Source organism: Acartia tonsa, chromosome 14, assembly GCF_053477335.1.
Source record: "Acartia tonsa isolate MP-2025a chromosome 14, ASM5347733v1, whole genome shotgun sequence".
NCBI classification, from domain to species: Eukaryota; Metazoa; Arthropoda; class Copepoda; order Calanoida; family Acartiidae; genus Acartia; species Acartia tonsa.
The window spans coordinates 31,634,356-31,648,382 of record NC_137273.1 but is presented as its reverse complement, the minus strand read 5'-3'; the positions used below and the strand labels follow the sequence as shown (position 1 = coordinate 31,648,382).

General features: G+C 36.3%; 1 protein-coding gene across 1 annotated transcript; it reads right to left on the bottom strand.

Annotated features, from left to right (window-relative positions):
- Nucleotides 1–2,010: 2,010 nt before the first annotated feature.
- Nucleotides 2,011–10,464, bottom strand: LOC145306050 (uncharacterized). The gene is made up of 9 exons (XM_080147980.1): nt 10,357–10,464; nt 9,859–9,963; nt 8,640–8,691; nt 7,954–8,040; nt 7,261–7,351; nt 4,399–4,505; nt 3,564–3,627; nt 2,710–2,842; nt 2,011–2,350 (listed from the first exon to the last, which is right to left on the bottom strand). Exons 1-9 carry the CDS (start codon nt 10,404–10,406, stop codon nt 2,269–2,271), a joined length of 771 nt encoding a protein of 256 aa, XP_080004106.1. The 5' UTR covers nt 10,407–10,464; the 3' UTR covers nt 2,011–2,268.
- Nucleotides 10,465–14,027: the final 3,563 nt, after the last annotated feature.

Sequence of the window (14,027 nt, the reverse complement as noted above, 5' to 3'; positions counted from 1 at the left end):
ATTACGATGGCTTAAAAAGATTGGGTACTGATCTTTATTAGATTATACAATCTTTAGTGTCTAAGTTTTTCGACCAATAGATTTGTTCTTAATCACTGGGGATATACATCATTTATCATCCATTGTCCTATCCCTTAAGATTCCTGAGTAAAACAGTATTATTATGAACAAAAAAAATAGTTAATATGTGATTTTTCTTTTCTTTTTGTGATTGTGATGTTATAGAAGTAATAAAAAATATAATTTATTTTGAATGTTAATTTAATTAATTGTTGTACTGTTCCCATATGTTCTTCATATGCATCAAGCCGAAAGGATCTAAGTAAGTGTGTGTCTGTCTAGCAAGTTCTCACTAATTACTGAACAGATATGCTTCTCCTTTACAGTGTAAACTTTTATAGGTCATAAGTGGGTATATGCCTATTTTGGGGGATGGTACCACCACGTTCCTATGAACAAATAAAGCCTCAAAATCATTTATAAAGAAGAAATTATGAGCGGAGATAGAATAAATAAGTATTAAATAAAGCATGTTACTTGTTTGTCAGTAAAGATCTCACTAACCACTCCATGCACTTTTGGATGATTTTGGGCTACTTTTTCTTACCGTTCCATATCCCCTTAATGATAAGAGGCGCATCAACCATTCTTAAAATGAATTCTTATTTGAATAATATCTTAAGGAAGACTACTTTTATTATTTTATCTTTTTTTCAGCGGAAGAAAGCAACATTGGACTGTAAATTAAGATGGTACCCAAAGTCATAAACACAATATTTTTTTCGCTTTACCTTTAGGGACTTTTATTAAATCTTCATTAGGTTTTACTTTTCCACAAATAATTATACATTATTACTAGCGGCTTAGCCCCTAGCCTCTAGGGGCTTTGCCCCAAGAGGTTTAATCAAACCAATTTTTCAAATTGTAGATTTAAAAGAAAAAATTTAAAAATTTTTAATTTGGGGGGGGGGTTTGGGGTGTCCCATCCCCCAAGAAAATAGTTATAAACCTTCCCGGGACCTATGAAAAGCTACCCTGTAAAGGAGAACCCGATCGGTTCAGCGGTTAGCGAGATCCTTTGCTACAAACAAACAGACACAAGAACAAACAGACAGACATCGTTCTACTTTGTATTATAGATTATATATCATTAATGAAGCTATTTAATTAGTTTGTCTAATTTTTAATGCTATCTCTTCAATAAAGCAATAAATGAAGCAATAATTGTATCCATACTGTGAGTGTGCATTGACTTCATAATGCAGTATCATTTATTTTTCATCTTAGGTTCAAGATTGAGGAAGATGAAAATTATTTGGAGTTGGGATGTTCTTTTCAAATAACAAAGAAAATACTCCCTTTTTGATGAAACTTAAAATGAAAACTTAAAATGTGTTGAATCATTTGAGGTATTTTACAAGAATAATTGTAGTAAAAGGAGAAGGGTTGGGGTAAATATTGTGAATGGGATTTATTGTTATATTAGATAACTGGAAAGACCATTTTATTAGAGTAGACAAAACACTGGTGCAGTATCCAAGTAATAATATATTGATTCAATCAGGAAACTGTAAGATTATATAAAGAATACAAAAAAAGTTGCAGAGATTGAAAAAGTAAAAATTGGGAAAGATGACATTGAAATACATAAATCAAAATTATTTGAAAATGTTCAAGAAAACCCAATTTAATCACAAAAGAATCATAGAAGATGTTGTCTGCTGTAAACATATCAGATTTTTCAAATAAAGTTTAAGCTTTTGCTTAGAAAAGAATATTGATTGTTAGTCAAATATATGATTTTTGCAAAGTAAATCACAAATTATTAAACTTAAAATTGATACTTTTTAAAATTATTTTTTTAAGTATGTATAAAATAAGTTTAAAAAATTTAAATAACAATTTGGGAAAAAACAATTTAAATCACATTTTTTACTAAATTTATGTAACTTCTTCATTCACAGTAAATTACTGAAATAAATACATTGAAATTTAAAATAATTTAATAGTTATTTCTCGCATCGTATTATAAACGGCTTTCCGCGGATATAGAAAGTACAATTATGAGATTAAAACTAGTTTTTTTTAGCCCCGAGGTGCCGAAGGCACCAGCTAAAAAAACTGGTTTTAATCTTATGATTGTACATTTCTATATTCGTAGAAAACTGGATATAATACAATGCTAGACATAGTTTTTTCGTATGGATGAGAACCGGTTCCTTTCCACCGGATTCGAATGAATACGAGAAAAATAATTATTAATAAAAGCTAAAGAAAGATACCTACATTATTTAAAAGTGAGGAATTTATTTTTTCTTTATCTGTTGCTTGTAATCTTTTATTTCTAAATCTAAAAACATTAATTATTGTAAGACCACAAAAAAAATCATATAAAAAAATTAATTTTTTATTTAATTTCTTTAATTATTTGAAAACTAGGATAATAATACTCATAAGTAGCAAATCACAAAAAAAATCATGGATGATTTTCATGTATTTTTTTAATATTTAAATCTTAGCTTGATGGACAGACCGATTGTCAAAGTAAATTAAATTCTGAATGCTCCTTTTAGGGAATCTTCACAAAAACATTCAGCTGTCTATCTTAAAAAGCATCTGAGAAAATCACAATTCCCCTACAGTGTTACTGACTGACGACAGACAAAATGAATTATAGAGTAGCTTTGCTACTAAAATTAAGTATATTACCTTAAAAGAGCAAAAATGGATACTGTTAAAAGTAAAGAGGCTGCAGCAGCTGTTACTAGAACTAACTCTGAAGGTCCTGCTTTTAAAAAGGGCCAAACACAACCACAGGTTTCTTCATCATCAAAAACATATCCTATAAAAAATGATGATAAATTTAGAAACCCATCATCTTACAATTTTTTAATTTTAAAGTGGTGGGGTTGTCTTTTTTTACTTGACACCCCCCTTGGCTGTTTTAGGGAATGTATAGGTTAGACTTCTGTTAAGGGGATGTAGACATAAGGGGGGGGGGGAGACTTCCATGTGGGGTGTATCCAACCCCTTCTGCACGCATAAGATAAATAAAGACATTAAAATGTTTCCTACTGCTGCTATGTCAGGTGCATCGAGGAGGGGGAATGCCTCGGCCCATAGACAGACGCAACTCATTACCATGCATAGTTAGGAATGCTCAGTCAAAGGTCATGCAATCAAAGGGTTGGTTGTCTGTTGGGATGTTACTTAACCTAATATCCTTGGGTGATTATCGCATCCCATTACAAGCGGAATATCCTCTAGATTATCTAGATGAGAAAAGTCGAAGCAGAATTCCGCCCTTAAAAGGTAAAAGTATGTGTTGTGATTTTCCTTTCAAGATATGGACTTATTTTGTTTTACCTGTATTACATGTTGTCATCTGTTTTACCTGTATTACATGATGTCAGCTGTTTTACCTGTATTACATGCTGTCAGCTGTTTTACCTGTATTACATGTTTTCAGCTGTTTTACCTGTATTACATGCTGTCAGCTGTTTTACCTGTATTACATGTTGGTAGCTGTTTTACCTGTATTACATGTTGTCAGCTGTTTGTACCTGTATTGCATGTTGTTAGCTGTTTGCATCTACAAGAGCAGGTGGAGGGATCCCAAAATTTATCCTGAAATATTTTGTTCTTGTTGCAAAGCCAGTCTGTATGTGATCATATCTGTCTATCTGTTTGTAATGTAAAATATCTCAGTTTACTCTTTATTAAATTGCATTACATTCTCAAGCAGAGGCTTGCAGAAGTTTTGTGGATACATCCCCCATACAACCCCTTTACATCACAACTCCTTGACAAGTATCTACACTCTACACCCTATGATATACATCACTAATAAAGCCAAGGTGTGTCAATGTATTAAATTCCCAACCTCCTCATTTTCGCGCACATCCTCTGCACATTCCCTGGCAAAATCCTCTGCACATTACTATTCTCAAGATACTTTTTTTTATAATAGAATAGATGAAAGTAAAGAAAGGTTTCGTGATTTTTCTTAGTTTTTTTCTATCTCCAAACTTATAATCTTGATTTTCTTAATAATCATAGAGTGTAGAATATGAGGGGGGGAAAGAGTATGGATGCCTTCGCTCTAAATAGATGGCACAAGATGCTCCCATATAAGATAAAACAGCAACAAGGACGTCCAAGCTTTTTTTTTCGATTGATTTAAAATGAGAGGTTTCATAGGTTGGGTAGGAGGCAGGGGATAAAATAATATATTTTCAATATTTTGAGGGGGAAATTGTGAGGGGTAAGCACTACTCTAATACCTCCCTATTAACTATTAGTAGTTATCTACAAAAGGGGTAATTTTATGTATCATCTTTGAGGATGTACACAAAGTTATCGGCTATTGTCTTATCCATTTAGAACCCTCAACTATACCTGTAGACAGATGATTTTATTTCTACAAACACATTGACAAGTTCTTTCTTCATAATATTCTTTTTCCCTGCAATCTGCGGCAGTTACGAGACAACCGCAAGCACATGCTATAACAAATAAAATGTTAAATGTTATACAACTTGCAGTTGCGCCCTAGCATCTATAGAGACTCTGTCCTGATTGGGGTAAGGGGGCAGACAAATAGACTAAAACCATCCCAAGACTAAAATCTGAAATTAGAATTAAAACCATATAAGAGAAGCTTCTCAAAAATGGAGAACTCAATCGGTTCAGTACTTATCAATATCGTAAGCTACAGAAAAAAACTTACTTCTTTAGGATAACGGTCGGTCCATGCTTCCGACAGCTCTTAACGTTGATATATAGGTATACCGTATGAATATTGTTATATATAATCGATTATAATTATTTGGATGTTGCACATGATTTTTATACTTGTGTGGTATCCGCCTCGGTTAAATGGCAGATACCCAAGTTCAAATGATTACGGCAGTGCGAACAGACGTGGACACATATATTATAGAGAAGCTGCGCTTCTCTAGCAATCACTAAATAACAAACAGAGTCTATTCAGATGTTACTTTATTCAGGGTCTAAGGTTTACTAAAGTTATATACAACAAATAATAAATACACAGATTGGAATAAATAATCCTAAAGCAAAATCAATATAAATACATATACAATAATCAGATTGGGCAATAATGATTCCCCATCCCTGGAAAGGGTGGGGGAACCAAACAATACAGCTTAACCATAATAAGGCTGTCAAAATCTATCATTAATTTTAAAGCATAGGGAGGGGTCAGGCTGACCCCTTCCCCGGTACTCGGGGGAGGGCCCTCGGCCCTTCTCCGAACCAAGGTCAGGGTTGCCACAGAACATGGCTCAAGGTTGCCGAATACCACAACTCTCCCCTCGGAAGGCTGGGAGGGGGTTTCCCCACCAGACTTCCGACAGTGGTTGAGGCCTTCGGCCCGCTCATTATGGGACTGTTATTTACAATAGTTAACGATTCAATGGAATCCTAGTGGTGATTTTCAGGGTTGATGGGCCCCCAACGTGGGGTAGAAGGTAGAGGCTGGCTTTTGTTGGGCACGTAGCTCGGCGCCAGCGGGTGTCAGGCCGGCATGGGGCGCAGCCGCTGCTGGGCCGGTCAGCAACGGGGCATTCTGGTTGGCGGTGGCAGCGGCTGGAGCACTGGCTACCAGGTTGACTGTCTGGGCGACAGCCTGGCCTCCCAAGGGGCCGCGGGGCTTTCCAGAGTGCGGCCCAGGCTTGCCTAGGCGGTCATTCCCACTATCGGCTGATTCCCTGGACACCATTTCCTCGGCTGCTTCCCGGCCGATAGGAATGGCATCCCAGTCCACTGAAAAGTCCCGGGACTTGGCATGGCTGATCCTGGCCCTGGCCAAGGCCTTCCGATACAAGGTTGGGTGATACTTAAATACTTGTGACATCGCGTTCAGGGCGGCACGTACATCTCCTTGTGCAGCTGCCAGGGAGATGATGGTTAAGTCTCCCAGTAGCTTGAGAATCAACAGCAACAGACACAGTATGGCTGCGCCATCTCCCCACTCGTGAATAGCCTGTCTGAACCCAGCCCAGACATCCAGGGTTTCCTCCCCTTCCTCCGCCAGTCGGTCAATATTATAGGATATGATTCCATGGTCTCCGGTGGCTGAACAGCTGCCTTACTGGTCGCATGAGCCATACGACAGGCCGGGAACGATAGTAGCTGCTGCCAGTCATTCAGCTCGGCCTGGGAATACAATCCTCCCGAGCTAAAGTCATCCAAGGGCTCGGTCAGCAGTTGCTTGGGTGTATCCAGCGGGGGCGGCCTCTTCTTAGGTGCTGGAGTTAGCTCTATCCACCCTTCCTCGGCGTGCACAGTTAGGGGGTAGGTGGAGGAGCAGGGAATCTTGGTGGCGTGACCGCTATACACCTTCGTCACAGTGTCTACAAATCCTGTGGGCTCCACCGGCACCTTGTCCCAACATTCATTGCTCTCCCTTACCACGTATTTATTACGCTGGCAGGTAAGCTGGAGCAATACATCTCCCCTCAAAATAGAGAACGTGCTCCCCTGGACACGCACCGGATGGGCCGGGTCTAGCTGCTGGAGCTTCCAGCAATTGGCCGCTACCTCTTCTGCTGCTGCGCTTCGCATCTGAGTCTCCAGGGTAAATCCGATGTAGCCCGCGTGTATCTGAGCCTGGAGGGGGACATCCACGTCCCTGGCCGATACTCTGGGCAACGCTGCCGCGGCCGGGTCGGCCGCCACGAACAATGCTGGGTGGTTAATGGCATGGGCTTCAAAGTCGCAGTTCACTATCGAGGTAGGGGTAGTCATGTTGATAAAGAATTGTGCCTGATGGTCAACCAGGAACGCATCCATCATCCATTGGGCAATAATGATCCCCCATCCCTGGAAAGGGTGGGGGAACCAAACAATACAGCTTAACCATAATAAGGCTGTCAAAATCTATCATTAATTTTAAAGCATAGGGAGGGGTCAGGCTGACCCCTTCCCCGGTACTCGGGGGAGGGCCCTCGGCCCTTCTCCGAACCAAGGTCAGGGTTGCCACAGAACATGGCTCAAGGTTGCCGAATACCACACTTGCATAAAAAAACGATACCCCCATCCTACTGTATAAACTAACTGACCAATAATATAAAACAAAGTTCCATATTAGCAACCTAAATTGATAACAAATTCTCCTCTGTCAATAAATCCACTTATTCTATATCCAATCCACTAGTGTTATCCATGTTAAACTCGGTATGATTTTTTTCTGTCACATTAATTTACAATTTAGACAGATTTTCGGTCTTGTTTTACCTAAATCTTCCCTGACTTGGAAAATCGCGCATTGAGTGTTCCAAAATCCTTCGCCAAAATTTGTTGACACTACAATTGCCTCAATATCAACCTATAAAAAGAATTAAGGCATGTAAGAATCGTACTATCGATTACAAACTCTGCACCAGGATTCGTAGTTGGACAAAGTGACTCAAAAATCAGCCATGTGACGTCATAAAAATGAGAGAGATGAGAGGAGAAATGGGAAAGAAAACTCCTAAAAAAAGGGAAGGATAATCTCTAATTTTTATGACGTCACATGGCTGATTTTTGGAGACACTTTGTCCAGCTACCAGGATTCCTGTAATAGTTAGGTGTGATCCAGAGAAAAAAGGGTAAATTTGATTGTAAATTATTGTAATGCCCAACGTTTTATAATCCTGCTCTCTCATTCCCTTGCTGAAATCGTTGGGTACTTTTATTAAAGCTTGGTTCAAACTCAATGACCCTTAATGTAAAGTCCGTAAGTCAATTTCAAAAACATTTGATACAATACAATTTTTGTTGTTAAAATATTTGTCTTGAAAGCCGAATCACAGGATGATTAGGAAACTTTTTAAATTTTATATGTATAGTATCTATAATATTGAACTAGATTGAACTTAGCTAAAGTTAACTGTGCAAATGGTCTTTACTGCGTAGATACTGTAGTATTTAGATGATATTGTTTACCATTTTAGATGTTGTGGGGTAGCACGAGTGCTGGGGGGAGTAACAAGTACCCCCACATCGCTTCACAACTGTTTCACTGGGAATAACCTAAAAAAATTTTGGAAAAAAATTGAAAAAAGTTCATCAACATTTCTACCAGTCTAAAGTTATGATGGCTTCTTCAAATGGTGTAAAGGTTTGGGGTTATTACTAACCAAATACCTTTACCCCTAATAAGGCAAACTCTTTTTTTTCCCCACCCACTAAAACTTTTTACTAGTTAATTTAGTTTTTTTAGCTAATAAACTTTTCTATGCCCCTTTTTAAAAGTTTTACAGGGAGGGAGGGAACATTGGGAACTTTTAAATTTTGATTGGAAATTTGAGTGTTTAAACGTTTCATCCGCTAACAGTAAAAGTTATTTTTGTATAGGAATGTACATCAATTTATCGCCCATTGCCTTATCCTTTTAGGAGAAACTTAGATAGGTATTTATCGTATCGTATTATAAACAGCTTTCCGCGGATATAAAAAATAAAAAACCTTCGGGGCTAACAAATTGTTTTAACATTATGATTGTACATTTTTATATTAGTAGAAAACTGGATATAATACGATACGGTACATGATTTTTTAGAACAGGTTCTAATCCAGCGGATATTAATCTGTTTGGAAGCCAACTGGAAATAACTATCTAAAGTTGTAACCTGTACTGCAGAGCTGGTGTAGTTCCCCAAATGAAGGTTAACTTTTTCATATCTACAAATCATTATACTAAAGTAACAGGATGTCTGTGTGTTTGTGTGTCTGTACCGAAGGATCTCGCTAACCGCTGAACCGATCGGGTTCTCCTTAACAGGGTAGCTTCTCATAGGTCCCGGGAAGGTTTATAACTATTTTCTTGGGGGGTGGGACACCACTAACCCCCCCCAAAAAATGAAAAATCCCCCCCGAATTTTTTCTTTTAAATTTTTTTAACTAAAATTAAAAATAAGGGGTGGGCACTCCCCTACCCAAAAAAAATTCCTGTCCCCCCCCAAATTTTTTTTTACTTTTTCTTTTAAAATCTAAAATTGGTTTATTAAATCGACTCTCTCCTCCTCAAGTGCCCCTAGAGGCCTCTAGGGGCGTAGCCGCTAGTACATAATAAGGGGGGGGGGTCAATGCATCCAGAATCAATGCGCAAATGTCACTTCGAATCCGAATTTCGTTATGATACTTGGCATGAGTAATCCTTCGCAGACCTATTTTCCCTAAACCAAAGAAAAAGTTGGAAAAGTAACGGCTAACGGCTGCGGGCTCAGCCATTTAGCCGTTTTTTGGCTTTTGTTAGGGCAAACTTATCGATAATAATACAAATAAACTTTTAAAAATTTCTAGCACCAGCTGCTTAACAGCTAGAACCGACTAAAATCGGCTGGCAGAAGCTATACAATGCCAAGAGTAGCATTTTAATCTATAATACAAAGTAGCTTGATGTCTTTTTGTCCGTCCGTCTGTCTGTCCCTTAAGATCTCGGTAACCACTGAACCGATTGGATTCTACTCTTCAGGGAATATATCTACTGGTCCTGTGGTGGTTTTAAGCTATTTTCTATTTTAGTATTACTACATTTTTAACTCAAAATAACTTAAATGACTAAAAAGACTTATGCAGGGAGGGAGGGGACATTGGACTGTTTATAATACTCTAGTCCCCAAAGTCTTATGATAATGATTTCTTATTCTCTGGCTTAACAACTTTGGGGACTTTTGTTGAATTTTGATTGGTTGGTTCATTAAGTTAAGTGTCCAAATATATTAAATAATTAATTGTAATATGCGGAAGGGGCAATTTTGTGTATCATCATTGGGTATGTACATCAATTTACTGGCCATTGTCTTATCCCTTTAGATCCCTGATTAATTTATACACTTCAAGCTTTACCTTAATTTACATTCGGACGTCAACAGATTTTCATAGATTTTCATCTGTACTTCATTTGTACACTTGGTCAGCGTGTACTGTGACAGTACATACGTTGGAAGTACACTGAAATTAGAAATGTAGTTTTGATGCTTTTTCATAGTGCCTATAAAAAATTACGTCATACTGGCCTAACATTGGTGAATTAAAATGTATTGTAAACTAGCCTGCCATTGGTAATTTAGTCTGACGGAATACTGGCCTACTATTAGTTAATTGAAATGTATTGTAAACTGGCCTATCATTTGTCATTTGTATTGTTTTACGGCATTTTAAAAGCACTGTAAGGAGCTTCATCATAGTTTTAAAAAATACGATTTCTATCTTATAATCCTATTTCAATATCCGCAGAAAGCTATCTCTAATACGATACGAAAAATATCATGTTAGAATAATCATATCGATTTTAAATTTGGCATTGTGATTCCTGTAATAATTAGGTAGATTTAAAAATAATACCTGCTCAAAAGAAGAAACGGCAGAACACTTGTATTCAAAATAACATCCATAAATATAAATATAGGTCGATACAATTGATTGGATAAAATGTTTTTAAAAATATTTATATTATCTGAAATGTTTTAATCAATATATAAAAGTAACAGGATGTCTGTGTGTTTGTGTGTTTGTACCAAAGGATCTGGCTTACCGCTGAACCGATCGGGTTCTCCTTAACAGGGTAGCTTCTCATAAGTCCCGGGAAGGTTTATAACTATTTTAGGGGAGGGTACCACCACCCTATCAGGAGAAATCGCCCCTAGAAAAAAATTACCCCTCTCGAAAAAGAGACTCCAACGAAACATAAACCAATTATTTCTGTAATTAGATATTTTAAATAAAAAAAAACATTCAAAGTGCCACTAGAGGCCTCTAGGGGCGTAGCCGCTAGTCAATATATAAAAGTAACAGGATGTCTTTGAGTTATCCCTGTATTTATGTTTGTACCGATAGATCTCGCTAACCACTGAACCAATATGGTTCTACTTTATATAATGTAGCTTCTTACAGGTCCTAGAAGGTTTATGACTATTTTGTGTACCACAAACCTTCCAAGAAAAATCCCTACTGTAAGTATGTCCTTACAGTATCCTGTATTCAAGCAGTTTTGCAACAAATTTACATAAAATTTTGTTTCAACTTATATATTTATATTCAGCACTGACACTCGTTATTGTTACAGAGAAACAAATTTATTTAAAATATTCACTCTTCGACGTTTAAACTGTGACTAAGTAGATGTAGAGCGATTTTTTTCCAGGATTTTGAGGAACAATGATAACTACCAATTTAAACAATTTCCAAATTAGTTGAATTTGCCCCCCTTTGATAAAAAATGTTGCCAAATATAAAAAAATATTAAATTAAATAACTTTTTTTAATAAGGTCGAATACGTTAATCTGTCACTCTGCCTGATAAGTAAGGAAAATTACTCTGTTAAGCAAAAAAGAAATAACCAATAGAAATACCAGGGAAAAGGGAATGTGATTCTGACAAATAAATTTAAGTGAAAATATCCCTACAACTCCCCTTCCTTCTCCATACCCACTTCCCTTCAGTTACATCAAAAACAAGTTTTACTCCAACAAAATATTTAAAATGTCTACAATTTCAATTGGAATCAATTGGCTGAATAGCAGCCCCTGTAGAAATATAATTTGACATTTCAAACTAACTCTAAAATGCCCACTTGATAATAGAGTTGCTTTGCCCAATAATTGTTAATTCGGTACATACGGACTTTCTTATAATGATTATACAGTTACTCCGCTCCTTAAATTGTACCTAATTGTCACAGGAATCATCCTACAAATATAAGTTTCGCTTTAAAGGAAGGGAGGGGTAAAAATCAGTCATTTTGAATTGAAACATGCGGACAATTTTTATGTATTGGGGAAAATTAGAGTATATTCCTAAAGACGCTTTGCAATTGAAGTATAACACACAGTAGAGGTTTTATCCGGGTTTAAATTCTATTGTTATGATATAGAATTTTATGATTAAAGAAACCATGTGGATTGCGCCATAAGGCAAATCTGCGGGTCAATAAACTTTGAGGACACCTTGAAATTTGAATTTAGAGTTGGCTTCATCTGAAGTTGTATTTTTCATTTTTGGGAAGCCTGATATAGGGACTGGTATGGTTTTAGGCTTTTTTATTTTTAGATTTAAGTTTTAGGATGGTTCTATGCTATTTTATACCCAAATCAGCTGAATTTCGGACATTTATTACTCAAAAAATTATTCCTATCAACTAATTTGGCTAGCCGATTCCTACCCCCCCCCCTCCAATAAAATTTTACTCCAATCCTGGCCTACTTCTGTGAATCTGGCAAAGGGGGGAATGTTTTAGCCCGTAGACAGGAGGCCATCATAACCATTCACAATTACGACTTCCAGTCAAATGTCATGCAATGAAAGGGAGGTGTTGGCACCCCACCCCTGCAAGTTAAAAGGTCTCTGAAAGGGATCTATAAGTTTATTACTGCTACTATATATATGAAAGTAGTTTTGTCAGTGGCCTTAAGGGAAAAGACAATGGACGATGCATTGATGTACAGAATTACCCGTTCTGTAGATTAAAATCAGTGGAGGAAAAGTTTAAATACTGATAGTTTGTATAACCCATTGATAAGTCCCCAAAATTTTCCAAAACTTTGGACACCAGTCCAATCAACCCTTCCGCCCTGAGTTTTATGATATTGGTCACGGCGTTAACATCAGAAAAACAGAATGGTAGATAGATAGATAGATTAATAGATTAGATAGATAGTTTAATAGATAAGAAAGATGGCTAGATTACTAGATAAAAAGATAGATAAGGTAAATATATAAATAGATAGGTAATTGGATATATTAATAGATAAGATAGATAGATAGATAAGATAGTTATATAAACAGATAGATAGATATAAAGTAGATTAATAGATAGATAAATAGAGATAGATGTATAGATAAGATAGATAGATAGACTAACAGATAAGATAGATAGATAGATTTAAACATAGACAGATGGATAAATATGTAGATGGATAGATCGTCGTTAGATTTATAGCTTATAGCTGTTTTTCAAGTAAATTTTTGTTACAGTTTATAGTTTGCATCAAAATTAGGTATAGTTGTAAAACAAGGATGACAACATTCATAAGTAGCCAAGCACAAAAACAATCCTGAATACGATTAAAGATATTTAGAGCATTTGTTAAAATATTAATAGATTTATTGGATAAACAAGGATGACAATACCCATAAAAGCGAAGCTCTACAACGGTAGAACAAAAGGGCATTAACACTTGTATAGTGTCAGAACTGAATAATCAGAATATAAATCTATAAGAATCTAAGCAAAATTGTTAGTAAATTTGTTGAAAAACTGCTTGATGCAGGATAATGTTTATGGACATACTTACATTTTTAGGACTTTATTATAGAGTTGATCGCTTATAACATTATACTTTGTTGTCCCAGGAATCAATATACTAATAATCAGATCAACCGGGTGATTAGATCACATTAAAATTTGTTGTTAAAAAGTAAAAAAAAATCAGCATGTTTAAAATGAACATACGGACATTCTGGTAATGATTATAGAAATGCTACGCTTTCTAAATCGTACCTAACTACTAAAGGAATCACCATGCAAAGTTTGAAACCGATAGGACAATTCTAACATGCCTAAATTAACGAAAAAAGCTATCCGTCACGGACCGACCCTAATTATAGAAAAGCTTCGCTTTTAATGACAGACAAACCGAACGTACAGATAGACCCCAATTATGATGTAACGCCATTACTGAAATTTTGCATAATATGATATTGAATATAAAATATACATAGATATTATGACAGAGGAAAAATAGTCGACAATTTAGCTTGTTAATGGTCAGCTGCTAATCCAGTAGGAGGTAAGGGGGTGGGGTAAAGGGGGTATCGTTATTTTGTCCTTTTCGAGTTTCACTTTATTAGGGAACTTGAAAATCTGATGTAACATCCAAGTAAAAATAAATACATTAATATGATGAGAACTTTTTTCCTCTCTAAATATTTAACAAGATTTTTGAGAAGTTTTTTTTACTGTGGTGAAATAAGGTGCTATTTCGTCATTTTTTAAATTTTCCGTTAGCCAAACGAT

What these genes read in the sequence shown, in the direction of transcription:
- LOC145306050 (XM_080147980.1), bottom strand. Translation starts at nt 10,406, where the DNA reads ATGGATGTTATTTTGAATACAAGTGTTCTGCCGTTTCTTCTTTTGAGC. An exon ending in CCAAGTCAGGGAAGATTTAG is followed by an intron (nt 4,506 to 7,260) that starts GTAAAACAAGAC and finishes TATTTGTTATAG; the next exon opens with CATGTGCTTGCGGTTGTCTC. An exon ending in GCTAACAACATGCAATACAG is followed by an intron (nt 2,843 to 3,563) that starts GTACAAACAGCT and finishes CATTTTTTATAG; the next exon opens with GATATGTTTTTGATGATGAA.